The 15901-nt window shown below is 49.7% G+C and overlaps 2 protein-coding genes across 2 annotated transcripts; one reads left to right on the forward strand and one right to left on the reverse strand.

Annotated features, from left to right (window-relative positions):
• Positions 1 to 1283: 1283 nt before the first annotated feature.
• COCSUDRAFT_59978 (hypothetical protein) lies at positions 1284 to 1992 on the forward strand (the record flags this gene model as incomplete). Its single annotated transcript, XM_005643155.1, has 2 exons — positions 1284 to 1397; positions 1843 to 1992. The coding sequence occupies 2 exons, from the start codon at positions 1284 to 1286 to the stop codon at positions 1990 to 1992; spliced, it is 264 nt and encodes an 87-aa protein (XP_005643212.1).
• A 6097-nt stretch (positions 1993 to 8089) lies between these two features.
• Positions 8090 to 15721, reverse strand: COCSUDRAFT_68148 (MFS general substrate transporter; the record flags this gene model as incomplete). The annotated part of the gene is made up of 12 exons (XM_005643156.1): positions 8090 to 9227; positions 9696 to 9886; positions 10372 to 10558; positions 11351 to 11466; positions 11968 to 12035; positions 12309 to 12393; positions 12805 to 13003; positions 13429 to 13550; positions 14336 to 14465; positions 14873 to 14922; positions 15171 to 15317; positions 15698 to 15721. 12 exons carry the CDS (start codon positions 15719 to 15721, stop codon positions 9056 to 9058), a joined length of 1491 nt encoding a protein of 496 aa, XP_005643213.1. The 3' UTR covers positions 8090 to 9055.
• Positions 15722 to 15901: the final 180 nt, after the last annotated feature.

Genomic DNA, 15901 nt, shown 5'->3' on the forward strand with positions numbered 1-15901 from the left:
GCTGAAGCGTTTTGACAACACCTCAAGAGATGGAAGCCCAAATCATAATCCCGAACGAAAGTGTTCTTAAAAACAGCAAGGGAATTAGGCATGGTTTAACTCCAACCGCCCTTACCAAACAAATAATATATACTAGTGATACCACCTGAATTACCAAGAACTCATCACGAGGCATCCCTGAAGGCGATCCTGGTGGCGCCAGGCTGTAATTGGTTCGAGCCCAATCCCTGGACGGTTGGTGTGTAGAGGGTTCGAGCCCCTCCCCTAATCGGAATGCCCGGGTTCGATCCCTTCCTGGTGGGAGCCTCTCCTTTTCACTTTATTTTGGTCCTTCGCGACATCTGATAAAAGTGGAACGATACAGAGAAGCTTAGCATGCACCCCTGAGCAAGGATAATGATGACATCAGCAGGCACACATCGAGATATCGTTCGATTGTTTTGCAGTCGCCTTTGCCTCTTTATTATCATGGTCAGTTGTCCCTGACCAGCCAAGTTGTCCCACGTCTCTGCTAAAAATGTCTATTGGTGAGTTCTGGGTCTCTCAGCTGGCTCAGCTCTTGAATTGCCCCTGCCAGTGACTCATCCATGGCTTCGATTTCCAGGATTAACTGCCGGAGATTGCTCAATGGAGGCAGCAAAAGAAATGACATATCTTGGCCCTCAGAAGTTCAGCCCCGGGCTGCATGTGATCAGCTCATGCAATGATGCTGCAGCGGAGCGCGGCTGCCAGCGAGCCTCTGGCCTTGAAGCAACATGCTTGCTAAATGCTTGCTGTTCTTGACTGCCATCAGTGTGATCCCCTGACAGAGCACACTCTCTGCGGCGAGGGACAAACCCACAGTCCATCAGGTACGAGGACCCAGAGATCACAGACCACTCTCGGAATCCCTGAATGCCTCAGCCAAACGTTGATCCCAGTACTACTTAGGCTCTGGTGGAGGCTGCAAGCTCCCCAGGAGATACACATTCAGGTGTGACAGAGCAAGTGGTCTAGGCATAGCGGCATCTTCAAGTAGCAGCACCGGCACAACAGATGCATGGCAGATGAAGGTGAGCCTCTTGGCATGGGCCCAATGCCCTTCATTGCTTTTCCACACCAACTTGTTGTGAAGTGGCCTGCAACTCGTTGTCAGATCTCGGGGGGCAGCTGCTCCAAGTTCACTGCCTCGCTTTGGACCTGGCAGCACCATGTGACCAGGACACGCTGGCTGTTTCCTGTCATCTCATCTAGCTGCTGTTCCAATCCAATTTTCCTCCACATAGATCGTTGAAATCCTGGTTATGCCGGCGGTGGCCGCGGCAGCTACGGGCGCGGCGGTGGCCGCAGTGGTGGTGGCGGCTACGAGGGCGGTGGTGTCGGCGGTGGCGGCGGTGGCGGCACCGGACTACGTCATGGTAAGGGTCTTTCTAGCATACCCAGTGCTGGTGAATGACTTGAGCTCCTGTTGAGCCAGGAATTTCAGACTGTAGCAAAGTGTGGGAAACAGCCAGTTCTTGTTTATGTTTTGTTGTCTGCAGTGCCTTCAATGAGTTAATGTTGAGCACTTTGAAGACTTCAAGGTTCGATTATTTTCACTGCACAGCGGTCCATGCTGCGGGTGCAAGCAGGGCGCGCCCTTTCCCGGTCCTGGCTGCCTATATAGCAGCACTGGGCTCCATCTATTGCACAGATTGACAGTTCCAACTGTTATAAATACTACACGCTCCATCTGCAGACAAGCTGCAGGTGACGCCTGCCAAATGACTACCCCTTGATTGGCTCGACGAGATCCAAGCAAGACCCAATCAACCGTGGGCAGCTGGACAAGCAGCCATAAATAAAGGGAGTCTTCCCTGGCAGACTGAGGATGTGCTGATGCGCTGGGTGCATGCAGGCGGTGACGATGCGTTCGGCGGCGTTCCTGCGCGTGCACCGGCCGCGCCGGCCAATGCCGGGGGCAGTTGGGCCGGCACACCCGGCAAGGCAGCGGCAGGCCCCTCCTGGGATTGAGTTAATTTCAAAGTAACACAAATATTAAGGCCGCAAGACGGGTTCTTGAGATACCCGTATCGGAACGCTGTCTTTGACCTTCAATAGATGTGATGTGATTGGCCATCGCGGCGCGCCGGGAGGGCAGCGGCAGGCGCCACCTGGGATGAACCGTCATGCAGAATTTTTGTACCCTAAAAGAACACATTCATACACACGGCTGCAGTAAGCCTAGTTTTTTATGGACAAGCTTGACACATTCTATGTTTCTGCAATGGGATGAAGGGTCCATGCTGGCGCATCATGCAAAGCCGCAGCCGGTGCCACCAGGAGGTGACGAGGAAAAAGAACACAAAGGTAAAGGCAGCTGCAATGAAGGGAGCTCTGTAGTGTATCAAGCTGGGAAACCCAGCGCAGGCAGCATCTGGGAGGGATGAATGCTGCAACACCTAATCTTGCAAGCATACAATAAACCAGGGGGCTGCAGTGCAAACGGTATGTGGAGTGCTCTGTAAACAAAACTAGGAGAGGGTGTTTGCAATGCCTGGTTTGAGGTTTGTTGGCCAATGTGAGAAGGCCCTGGCAGGCGGCACCTGGGATCAAACAGTTCCGCACGCTAAGTGTGCTGCGAGTCCATATGCAGCTGCGGGAAAATAAGCACTGGACGGATGAGTGCTGCAAGCGCATGCACTGGGAGAACAAGATCCGGAACGAGGAGCGCTGCAAGCTTACAGGCAGCTGCAGGGGAAGATGCACTTGAAGGATGACTGCAGCAATCCAAGCAGGCAAAAGCAGTGATAAAGACAGCTGTGTGTATCAATATCAGGGCAGGTTGTCTGAACGCGCTGCGGGACTAGACTGTAGGCCGCTGCGCAGTGCTGGCTAACTCAGTTGGTATTCTGCCGGGGATTTGCATCGATGGTCTAGGCTCAAGGGAATTAAGGGGTTGGCAGCGTGTATGTGAGTGCTGCGGCCTCGGCAGGTGCACAGGAATTGGACCATTGGGTGGGAAGCTTCACGTGCAATGTATAGTGAGAAGCTGCTTTTAATATAGTTATTACACCCAGCAACACAAGCTGTTGAAACCCCACGCATGGGCGTATGCATCTAGTATGGCCACGAGAGAGCAACAACCGCATGGCTCTGTGAGTATGGGGCAAAAATCCTCCCCCATTTTTCACCACAGGTTCCAGCCATGTCTGTCGAGCGCCCAGAAAACACTTTGTTTATACACCCTCTCCCAGCTTCGGCAGCCTTCCTCAGGGCTTTGACAAATGCCTCCATGCCTTCAGTGCTCGTGTGCGAGTAATAGAGACGAACCGACTGCAGTTGGCAAGCAAAATCATCGGGACACTCAACAGTGATGTCCATGTTGTCTGTTTCTAGCAAAAGCTCGTCAAGGGCCGACTTCCAAGGAATACAAATTGACATGCTGCCCTCAGCCCCGATGTACAGCTGCTTTAGGGCATGCAGGTCTGGCACATGGGATTGTTTTCCGGAATGCGGCCCGACCAAAAGATGTTGCTCACAGAAATAACTATAGATGCTCAAACCTTGCAATTGCCGGCGCTGCCAGGCCAGTTGTTGCAACAACCCCTGGAATTGGCTGGACATCCGTTGGCCACTAGGAAATCTCGCGGTGATCTTCAAGCATTGCCAGCAATGCTGTGTCAGCCAAGTCTTGCCTTCTAGAATCGACGCCTCACCAGCAATCTTCAAAACAATATTGGGGCCCATGGAACAAACATGCGGCACAACATTCTTTAGGTCGACCTCTTGGAGATGAATCAAGCCAGTCAAGTCCAAGCATTGCATCTGCTTTGTGCTGCCGCTTCTACTGCGCAACTTCAGATTTTGAAGTTGCTGCATGCCTTGCAATGAGTCAAGCACTCTGTCGTCAAGTATGTGCAAGGACAAATTTAAGTTGACCAATCGATCCAGAGTAGGCATGGGATGCATGGAGTGCGCGAAGACATCTAAATTCTCTACGGTGCTCCAAGCCCTCAAGCATTGGTGCAGGAACACCGCAAACTGCTCTTGGAATCTAGACTTCTCTGGGCCAAATGATGAGGTGAAAGCTGTGACTTTTGCCACTTTTACAGCAGATGCTCTTGCCATGCTCTCTCCAATGGTGTGAAATTCATCATAGGGCCCGTGGAATCCCTGCATGGAGTGCCAGAATGCTCATGGAAAGAAGCTTGAGGGCAGCAGAACTGCAGAAAACCATAGACAGGACGGCCAGAAAGTTCTTATGATGATAATGCTCATTTGTGTCCTCTCACCTCTTCTTCAATGATCAAGACCACCTCTTCCGCGTAATTCCAGTGCTTTGCTGCCCATTTCAGAATGGCGAGGCCTTCCTTGTCAAGATCTGTTGGGAAAAATAATCTTCTAGGCTGAATATGATTGAAAGCACGACAGGCACTGCCACATGACCTGACCCATTCCTTCACGCGCAGCCTGTCTGCAATCATTTGCCATATCTCAAGTGGAAGCGATGCGGTTGCTTCCGTCTTCATGGCTTCAGGCTTCATGCCTGCCACGAAAAATGATGTAAATATAAGTGTCTGTCACGATCACTTCATAAGTTTCCGCTCGGCGTCCTCGCCTGACCAGTTATCAACTCTTCATTTACCGAGAAGAACCAAGAAGTCGAGAAAGTGTTGAACTCAGCAGTGCCAGAAGAAAAAACAAGTCGAACGACATCAGATCCCCATTCTCACCTGTGCGAGAGGATTTACTTTTGCATAAAGTATCTTGTGGACACTCTTGTAGAAACACCTCGTGTTTCTCCTTAGGTTCGGAACTGAGGGATTTCATACCGAATACCCCACAAACTACGGTGTTGTCCAAACCCATCCGCTGTAGCCAAACATTTGATACTCCAGCAGCCGTTGTCAACATTAGATACGCAATGGATGCCATCATCTACCCTTTCAGGTGTGAGTAAGCCTCACGTACATCGGTTCACCTAACCACAATTTGACGGTCCCTCAACTTGGCGTTCACGCAACTCACAAATTCCTCTGTTGCCACGATAGGTACGAGCAAGTTTTATAGACAGTTTAGGTCTTAGTCATCTTGGTGAAACCTTGAGAGTGTACTTCATACACGCAGCAAACATCACCATTTGCCCTTATCACACGCTGCAGCGCTGTGCTCATGCCACTTGCAGATATCAGATAAGCACCACTCAACAAAGAGTCCCTTTATTCCTGATCAGAACAGCAGTGAAAGGAAAACGCGTGTATTTTAATCAAAATTTTCAAGTATCACAGACAATAGCGTTTCCTCTTTGCAGACTGCATCACTGCAATATCAGGTGCATGTAGGGGTGGTTCTTGAAACAAAATCGACACGAACGACAATTTTATAGCACGTGCTTGCACGTGTGCTATCGTCCGGGTGCTCACATATATACAGATACGTTAGATGTGTAATCACCCCTATTCAGGGAGCCCAACTTCTCCAGTACTGATTTCTTTGGCAAGCAGTTCGGTGCTTCCGGTGAAATTTACATATGAACCACGCGCCCTGTGACGGCAGACTTGGCATCTAATGAAGAGTGGCGATAAGATGCATGACTATCCAGATCCCCTTGCTGCATCCATAAAACCGCTTCAAGTCCAAACGCAGTGATTCGAAACTGCAGCTCCCGGCCAGGAGTCAATCATGGCATCTAGCTAAGCTTGATCCCACGTCCGGCCAATTCTAGAGATCTCTGCGCGAATTCTGCTGCACAACATGCCAAACCCGCAAACGCAAAATTTGACTCTGAATTGACATGTTGAATAGTCACCTACAGTAAATTACTGCGCCGGCAAGAGGGATTTCACAGGTTTCAATTTTAGCGGGCCAGGGCCTAGATCAATCCACTGGTACCGAGTGGTTGAGGGGTATATAGGTGTGAGAATCCCAACCCCCAAAGCTTTGCATGCTGCATAGACGTCTGCCCTCTCCTCTGCAGCCCACACAATGAATCATGTGCACCACAAATACAGTCACTGAGCATTCCCGGGCCCCTACTTTTTATTAGCGGAGTTCAATGGCGACTTGAAATTGAGGTGCGCATGGTTGCATGCAGGCTGCCTCACATGGAAACTATATCAATTAAACTGCACTGTGACATTTGATGACTCATGGTCACTCACCTGCGGGGATGAACCTGGCAGCAACCACCAGATACAGATCCCTGTCTTGAAATAGTCCGTACGCAGCAGTGCTACTTTTCTCTTCATTCTCCGTTTCCAGCACTCTCAAAATGCCTGACCCGGAGTTGGCAATTTTGGTACAGCGTGAAATGATCTTTGCTAGAGTCACCACCGTCAGAGTCTTTGTGCATTGCAAAATATGCAGCTTATTGCCATGCGGGTTGTAGTAGAGAGCATGCGCCTGCACGTGGAAAACTTGAAAATTGAGCACCTGTAAGCCTACTTCCAAGCAAACATGCCAGGCCCGCCAATGGAGTAAATAGCGGCTCTCCCAAGTGCCCCTTCCTTTTCTCAAACCATATTTCCAGAAATATATAAGAAATGCAGCTCGGATGCACACTCTCCACATACAATCATGTTGCTTTGCACATGAGGAAATCCGGATGCATGCCTCATACTTGCAGCTCTCCGTCTCTCCTGACTTATGCCCAATCTCATAGGACACTGTGCATTCCGAGAAAGTCTGCATCCAGACACCCAGGTCATTGAAATTTCCTTCCACCACGCGGCTCTATTGTCACACATGCTTCAAATATATTAGCTCAGTTTGGAATGCAGTGTATTGGAGAGGACGTCAGACCCGCAAGTAGTTGCACGAATTAAGGGTGAGCTCCATCTTCACCCATAAGCTTGCTGCTTTCACATGAGCTCGTGGCATGGGTTCCTCAGCCCAACTCCAGCCATTGAGCATCATTTTGTCCTTGTACCAGTCTGGGTGCACCTGCAGGTAATGAGAGCATAAGAAGGTCAAATGGGTTTGTGACCGGCCTGAGCATGTGCCCTCAGCAAGGCACACAAATCCCCTGATGTCACTTACCTCCCTTGAGCGCCTCGATATGATGCTTGAAAAGTGCACATTGCTTTAATATTGTTATCACACGCGTTTCCTGTCAAGAGGCAAGGCGTGTCATGCAGACATGCTGCAGTCATGGCTGCCCGATATTCTACCCCTGGTTGGACATGCCAGATCCAAGCAAGACCCATTCAACCGTGCTCAAAGTTTCTTGGATCTGAACTTAGGAAGCTTTGGCAGACGCTGTCACAGGGACGTACCGCCTCAATATTTTCGACTTCGCTTCAGACGATTTGCTGGACATTTTCAAGGCGATTTGCGCTGACACTGTTTTGATCTGCTTGGGCAGGGTACGCAGCTGGGTCTGCAAATGTCCAAAGGTCGTGACCTATATAGGAGGGATAGATCATGACTCTGACCTTGCCTTTCTTGTCGACAATTTTGTCCACGACTTGGACCTTTATTCCTGTTGCCATCAGCACAAGCACTGCTGAGATGACAATTCTGCACGTGAGCAGGACTTTTCGGGCAGTGATACCTTTCAAAATGGAAGTCTCACCGTAGATATCTTTTTGCTTCGTTGGGAAGTAGTCGTACATCTGCCCGTCTTCTAGCCTGCTAATTGAGGAAACCATCCTGCAATTGATCCTGTTTACGAGGGCCCCTTGCTTAAAGAAGGCATCCAAATCCTCTTGAGTGAGAAATTCTTTCCTTTGACTTTCTGCTTTGCCGCTGACAAGTAATGGCCTCGGTATCCTTAGCTTTACAAGCTTTGGTGTCTGAGACTTTTGACACGTTGCAGTCTGTGCCGCATTGCAGAGGTTCATTACCTGTAAGACTATCATATTTAAAGTACAGAGAAGCATGTACAACTCGAGCCCAGCAAACGGCGAAGATCTGTATCTAGAATAGTGCAGATTTATGACTCGCTCGGCGTGAATTCCAGCTTCCTGGAATCTGGAAGTTGCCAGGTCTCATAGGACAGGAGGGCATTTATTCCATTGAATTGTTTCACATGCAAAGGAGTGTTTGGTAAGCTGCTCTGGCGTGACAACTTGGCACAGGACATGAAGTTCATGCAAATGTGGGCGTTGTCTTTTAAGGGCGTTGTTATGAGACATTCACTTTACATTTATTCGCAATGCATTTTACACTTCGTGCACTCTTGCATTTGATCCTTCCGCTCGGGGTATGTGACGTGCAGGCAACCCATTACTCCTTTGTAGATATGTTCCAGCAAATCTACTTCAGTCACATCTGGTTCCTTGTCATCTTAAGATCTTGAGCTCATACACCTGACCAGACAGGCAACAAAACGTACCATGAAGAAGAAAGTCTGAATCCAGCCCTAATCCAAACAGCATTGGCCACAGAACGCAGCCGAGTCATTCACTTCATCTTATTTTGAGTGTCACAGACAAAGCGCTCAGTCTTTGCAGACCGCATCACTGCTCATGTGCACTGCAGAGTGCTGCCAACTCGGGTGCTTATGGTGCTATCATTTGCCTCCATCTGCCTTCATGGTTGGGTTAGTTCTATCACAGTGGTGTAATCAATTTTCTTCTTCAGGGCAGAATCTGTCTGAGCCAACCTTCGTCAACCAAGTCAAAAACTTAAACAGACTGCTCTGTGCGTCTCAATGCTCGACAATATGTTTCGTTGGCAAGACAACAATTTTTTGCCGGTCAGTCTTTGTTCATACTGCCGGGAAATGTTTCAGTAGCCCAGCAATGTTCAGCCACCCTCTGCTGCCATTCTGCAGGGGCTCAAAACTTCCAAAAAATATAACAGTTGTTGCCTTTTTAGCACATGCTTGCCGAATTTGTGCACCAGAAGAGGCCCTGGCCTTGCAAAATGACTCAGCAAACTTGTTTCCCCAGAAGAATTCTCCCTAGCATTAAGACTATGCTTCTTTGTTCAGGGCTGGTTTCTATTCCGCCCAAGACTCTTCGCCACACAGATTGCCACATTCACAGGGCAGATCTCAATCTCAAATTGGCCCAGAAAATACCAACATTCTTGTCTTGAGATTGACCTTCCAGAGTTCCTGGATCTTTGTTGGGGCGATGTCAAGCTGTACTCAGCCGAGGCGCTTACGGAACCCTCCGGGGTTGAAACTTGCTGCGAGGGAGATGATGAGGAGGCAGATGACTAATATGATGACGGCGATGACGGCCGTGATCATGGCTACCTTGCGCCACAGCGGCAGCCGTTCCGGCGGCGCTGTTCCCTCCGCCCTCTCCCTCTGCTTCCTGCAGAGGGAAAGCAGTGCAGCACGTCTCAGCCTCTAGGGGTTTATGCAGCGGGCAATATGTATCGGACATCAGCAGCGCAGAACCTGCAAGTTTTAATCAATTTGGCTGGCAGCAGATACAGCGCGAAGCCGATGGTCTGCTGTTTCAACGCCATAAACTGAGAGAGGGCTTGACTAGGCTTGCTGGCCAGTGGTTCACAATTCTGCGTTTCACGATCTCAAGCATCACAGCAATGCAACGAAGCAAGCCACTGCCGAGCCTGAGCGCATGCTTTTATAACCCCACATGCATCAGACCTCACAGCACAACTTGCCCCTCCAAACGGACACCACCTGCATGTTCGTTGGAACTGCCGTACTGTTCAATAGCGTGCTGACATATGCATGGCAAACATGCTGTGATTTGGTCCCTATGCCAAGCATCTCAACCATCTAGAAATCCCTGAACAGGGGAAGCTGCGCGCACCTGATGTCGGAGAGAACGCCCCAGGAGGCTGGGACGAAGAAGGAAGCAGAGCCCACGAACGAAAACAGCAGCCCGACTGCCAACAGGATCTGTGCCGCCTTGAAGGTCCTCTCACCCGCCTCCAATTTTGAGGTCGGCCCCGGCCCGCCAATGTTTGAGCCCACCTGCCTCTCTGCGCTCAGCGCAACCGCCTGCGCAAGTGTTGGCAGCAATTCAGCAGCAATTCAGCAACACTGTGTGATTCCACGCTCAAAATGCATTATCGTGCATGTGCATGCAGCTTCCTTTACCCCAACAAGTAAGTGTCGAACCAAACTGTAGTACTCAGCACCAAGGTCTGCAGAGCTGCAGTGCCATGTGCAGCGTCAGGCGCTACAGATACTACGGGCTTGTAATGTTCTGGTTTTCTCCAAGCTGCCAATGGTGATGAGCAGTCTTGACTGCGGCGCTTGGTCCGCCAGGGATCAGAATCTCTCTGTGTGGACACACTGCAGCGCACTTGGAAGTTTCTATTTTCTAGCTTCTATCCGTTCATAGCTTTCCTGAGAGATGCGTGTTGCATGACTTGCCAAGATGAATGCAGAGGCTGCATGCAGAAAGGACCATACGCCCTGCTCCCTTGACCAACAAAGTTCAGGACAAATCTATTGAAGCAGCATTCACCTATATAGCTTACCTGCAGGCCCACGCCAATGATGACAGAGTACATGGGCGCCAGTAGCCCGGTCAGGAATTCGTACACCGACAGGGCGAAAGACTTGAACTCGGGTGGCAGAATCAGAGTCGTTAGCGCAGCCAAGGGACCTGTTGCACCGTTCGCGAGCAGCGCGCCGCACGCCATGCAGACCAGCATCAGCGCGTACCTGGCGATCACATAACCCTGATGAGCACGGGCATAGTGGCAGAAGCAGTGACCGTTCCCGTAGCCAGGGTTTTTTTTATGGCATTCTGAAGCCAATGTGGCTTTTAAGATATGCACAAGCAATTTTTTTGGTGTTCTGGCCACTTTCTAGTGGACACTTTGAGGCCACATATTGGCGCCTGAAAAGTAAATGAACGCGTGCAGCAGCCAAATTTCACCCTTTTTGAGCTCAAAACACCCCCAAAACCCTCACTTTTGCTTGAAATTTACCCAACAGTCCTGGCTTTTGCCAGTTTTGTGGCTTCCGCCAAAATTTCCAAGGATAGGTTGGAAGCCACATTGGCTACCAGCGTAATTGCTTAGAAGAAACACTGCCCGTAGTGAGGTCAAAATCAAGACCAAACACCTCCAAGTTCACCACATCGCTCAGAGCCATATATTGTAGTCTGCCTCACTGGCAGCAAACGCCAGCACTGGTGCAAGTTGTGCTGAGCCGTGGATGCATGGAAAACACTCGAGGGATGCATGCCAATGCAGATTTTCTTCCAAAGGTCTTCACGCAGCCTCAACATATTGCCAACATCATTGTGTGATGGCCTTTCCCGCTCACAGCATGCTGGTAATGGGTAGATCTCAACTAACAATGGAAGCATGTGCATGGTTGAGAACATGCTGAGATCGCAAAGGAAGCATGCATCTAATTATGTTTTCTTTTCTCTTTTCTCTTTTCTCTGTTTTCTTCATCCTTTTCTCCCGTTATTATTTTAAAGACAGTAGTGTGCAGGAGTCTCACCCGCCGTTGCCGGCAATCTTGCGCGACCAGAGAGAAATCATGAAGAACACGCCGCCGCCAACGCCGCCGATGGCTCCAGTGTAAAGCGCCATCCACGGCCGCTTCTCGATGTTCCTCTGCGCCGCAAAATACACTTAAACTGATTTTTATAGTTATCGGAGTCACAACTCGGCAATTGCAGTCTCCCGCCAACTCAAGTGCACTGTTCTGATGCACAGGTTAAACATGGAAAATGCAGATAATGGTGATTTTGCAAATCAGGCGCTTGGCCAGCAAAAGGCAACAGCAAGGACCCGCCTGAGCTAATACTTCTCTTGGAATGGGTATAAAGAATTTTGTCTACCAGTTGCAGAAGGGGTGTTACCTCGCAAATAAAACCGATGATAATGGAAGAGACGAAAGCAAAGACTCCGATCACAGTGGCAAACGTTGCATCCAGTGTCTCCTGCTCCTGTAATGAGACGCAATAATTTTAGACACAATTTTAGGCTCAAAATTTAGACGTTGCTCAGCTTTGGCCCTCGCCTTGCAGGCATCAAGGCACAGCAAAGAAAGCTGAAGAAGCATAGATTTCTTGCGCTGAGCAGTAGTAGGTCTCTGAAAGACTCGGGGCTTACCGGGTACAGTGCACCAAAGAATGGCGGCATGTAGGCCAGCACCAAATGACCAGCGTTCATCCTGATGCCTGCATATACACAAAACATAGGTATTTGCTCGCAAAAGCACCTCAGTACTAAAACACAGCACATTCTTGATCCCAACAAGGGAGGACACCAGCATGCCCAGGGGTTGTCAATCACAGGCGAACAGAAATCAATGCATGTGTTACAGTATTGAACATTGACTCACCAGAGACCATGAAATTCTGTTAGAGGAACCAAACAGAAAATTCATGACATTTTGAAAGGATAATGCCAACAATCGTTGATGAATAAGGGATGAGGTTAGACTGACTCACCCAGGCCCACGATGAGCATCCAGAAGGTCTTCATATTAGCCATGTATGCCAGCGCAGACCACAGCTCAAACTTCCTCCCACCCTCCTATAACCACCACACCTTGAGTCAGTACAGATTAAATACCAATAAATTCCAAACTGCACATCCAGGCCCTGAAACGGTTGAAGAGCTGATGTTGCCAAGCATAAGGCCAATGTTTGTCTGTCATTGTGCTGCATGCCTCCTATTGGTAAAGAGACATGCAGCCTTTAACATTGTACTTTGCCCCCGAGGACACATGGGTATGCGACCGGGAGACATCTCAACCGACCCATGCATCATGCATCAGATACGGATGAGTTTGCGTGAGGAATGTCTCCATTTTACTATATTTAATGAGGGCCAGCAGCACAGCAGTGACAGGCACAGCCCTTCCTCTCCTTGCAGCCTCCTGAATCACAGATTTGGAATCACAGATCTGGACTTCACGCCAGTAATGGGCCATGTCGCACACACCTTTGACTCAATGATGAAGCGTCCCTTTTTGGGTTCCTTGATTCCCAGCCCCACAGCGAGAGAAACGCAGAAGGAAGCTACTGCCAGGCCGATGGGCGCAGCACGCCAGGTTATGTTATGGACCTTGAACGCGTACGCGATATTCCCCCCCATCACCACCGCCACCGCCTCCCCCGTGAAGATCAGGGCCTGCCCGATGCTGCGCCAAAGCAGGCAACGCTCAGTCGTGAGATCAGGGACTATCACACTGTGAGGCATGCTAGTTTGTCCCTCCTTGTTTGCCCTTGCAGGTGCAGGAGCAGCTATCTTTTAGGGAGATACAGAAAATATAAGGCTTCTCCAATGCTGCGCCAAAGCAGGCACAGAAAGCCAAATGCTTCCATTCAAGAACATGGCCACTACTGCAGAGTAGGACATCCAGGGGAAAAAATAAGTACTGAACGGGCTCTGCCGCTTGAGTTGCCTTGACATGCTGTGTCTGGGCGAGTATCCACCTGTCCTACTTTGATTTAGCTCCCAGACAACGGTCCACAGCTGCGTAGCCAGAATAGATGTGATTTCTTTCGCCCTGTCTAGACTGAGGGTTCTGGTCCCTCTTGATCTTAGGGAGGGAGGGCAAAATACCTGGCGTGCTGTGGCGGCAGTAGATCAGATACCAGTGACACAGACAGAGTCAAGTGCACCGAAGCCCCCACAGAGCCCACCATCACAGCAGCCAGCAGCATCCCAAAATTCCTCGACAGCCCCTGCATCAGGAAAATAGCTGTCCTTGATCATCTATGGGATCATAAGATCATCATAAGATCATCTATAGGAGAGACTTGCAACCTGTGTCAGCGCACAGCCTTCTAAAGCATGCATTTTTATTACGCAAGTTTCCTGCCAAGAGGCAAGGTGCGTCCTGCAGACAAGCTGCAGTTCATGGCTGCCACATTCCTACCCCTTGTTGGACTCGCCATATCCAAGCAAACCCAAATTACCGTGGGCACAGTGCTCAGCATTTTTGCCACCCCCGCCAGCCAGGGATAAAATGCTTTCAAGCAGAATCCTGTCAAAGCAAAGCTGCTAGCACATAGGTCAAACACGTCTTTTTGGTGGTGGGGGGCATCATTAGTGAGCATGGTTCCAATTGAGCTACCCTTCACCAATCCAACAAATGACATGCAGAACCATGATCAATCTTTGTGGCTATTTAAGCCCCTGTGGCTTATAAAAATCAAAGAGGGCAGATGTATGGCCTTTGGCAAGACTTCGGATGTCCGCTTGGAAGCCACAAGTTGGCTCTGAAATTAATATTCAAACCCGTGCAAAAGCCGCATTTGACTTTGTGGCCTGAGTTGCCCAGGAAAAACCCAGTTTGAGCCAAAATTTCTCCAGAATCCTGTTTTCACTTTATTTTGTGATTTTGGACAATTTACTGAAAGACATTTAACAGCCACTTTGGCTTTCAGGCAAAATCCTCGGAAGAAAAACTGACCATGATGGCACATAAGGGGACATCCCGTTTTGGAAGGACTGTATTAAGGCTCACCTCCAGAATGTACATGCCCGACAACAGCAGGTTTGCCGCTGCCAGCACATAGGTGCGCGGCCAATTGTATCGGTCAACTCCCCACCCGAGCACAAGGGATGCAATCGCATTCACCAGCCCGCTTGCATAGCTGCAAAATAAGCAAAAAATATTATGGTTGCATGTTTCTCCTGCCAAGAGGCAAGGCGTCTCGCAGACAAGCTGCAATCAAAGCCCCCTACAATGCCTTCCCCTTGATGCACGCGCCAAATCCAAGCAAGACCCAATCAACCGTGGGCATGGTGCTCAGTATTCATACCGCCCCCCCGCCAGCCGGGGCAAAACACGCAGTGCCCACATCAATTTTGCCAATCGTTGCTTGACACAGTATCATTGGAGGAATCTACAGGTGCAACTTCGCATTGAGGCGGGATAGAATGCAGCATAAAGCAAGGCAGGTGTTGAAGTGCTTGCAGGCTAGAAATTTGTGACTGCAAGAGAGTGTGTGAGGTATGGAAATTTGTGGAGATAGAGAGAATGGACAGGAAGAGATGTTACCCTGTGAGCAGGCCGTACTGAGCTATAGTGAGCCCACAGTCCTTCTGAAGCTGCATGCAAATAGGACTGAACTGTCAGCCCCTCACAGTGACAAATATAATTACTACCTGGCAATCTCCATGTGCACTCAGTTATCTTCAAAAAGAAAAAAAGCCCTTGTCTTCGACTCAACATACGGTAAATTTATAAGTGTAAACAAGAATCAGGTTTAAGAGCCTGATGCAGAAGCAGGCAGGCATCATGGATCATTGCAAGGAGCACCATTGCAAGAAATAATAGGTGTGGCAGAAAAACTCACAGAGGAGGTGAAGTAAGCGAGGATGGTGGAGTTGAGAGTGGGGACCAAAACCACGAAGAACAGCGCGGCCACTCCATACCAGGCAGCAATCTGCTCCCGCCGAGTCTGCTGCAAGCCGACCACAAAGGGGCCAATAGTCCTGGGTCCCTGCAGGGCCTTCACACGTCAGAAGATGTGCCATTTTGGTCCCCGACATGTCTTCAATACCTTCCCAACATCCTGGAACCTTGTGCTCAACATCGATGTATCTGCTTGTGCTATGGATGCTCACGATATCTCAGCAGGACGAGGGGTGGGGGAACCTGATCGGTGCACAGGTGTGTCTTACGGGTTTTGGGAGTCACAACATGCTAAGAGACAGTCTGACTAAGCTGTGAAGCAGTGTGTCACTGGTGGGTGGCTCACTGCATTCCTAGATATTCGTGCTGACGGCGTGCAGAGATCGAAGAGGGGCTCACGTTGTTCGAGAATTCGGAAGCTCCATCGATTTCAGTCTTTGCCAGATGACGATCGTCTGCGCATTTTACTGGCTGCTCCTCATCGTGCTTCATCTGCCGTGCTGGCGATCACCGTCACTCGAGGTGCGTCCACTTGCGAGAGAAGCAATATGTATAGGTAGAGTAGATGTAAAACAACCTTCCGATGATATCGTGAGTTTCCAGTAATTGTCACAACTTCACAACTATAAACTTGGTTTCGGCACTTCAGGAGCGGGTGCGATAGATCTGAAC

This window comes from Coccomyxa subellipsoidea (assembly GCF_000258705.1).
Source record: "Coccomyxa subellipsoidea C-169, whole genome shotgun sequence".
NCBI lineage: Eukaryota > Viridiplantae > Chlorophyta > Trebouxiophyceae > Coccomyxaceae > Coccomyxa > Coccomyxa subellipsoidea.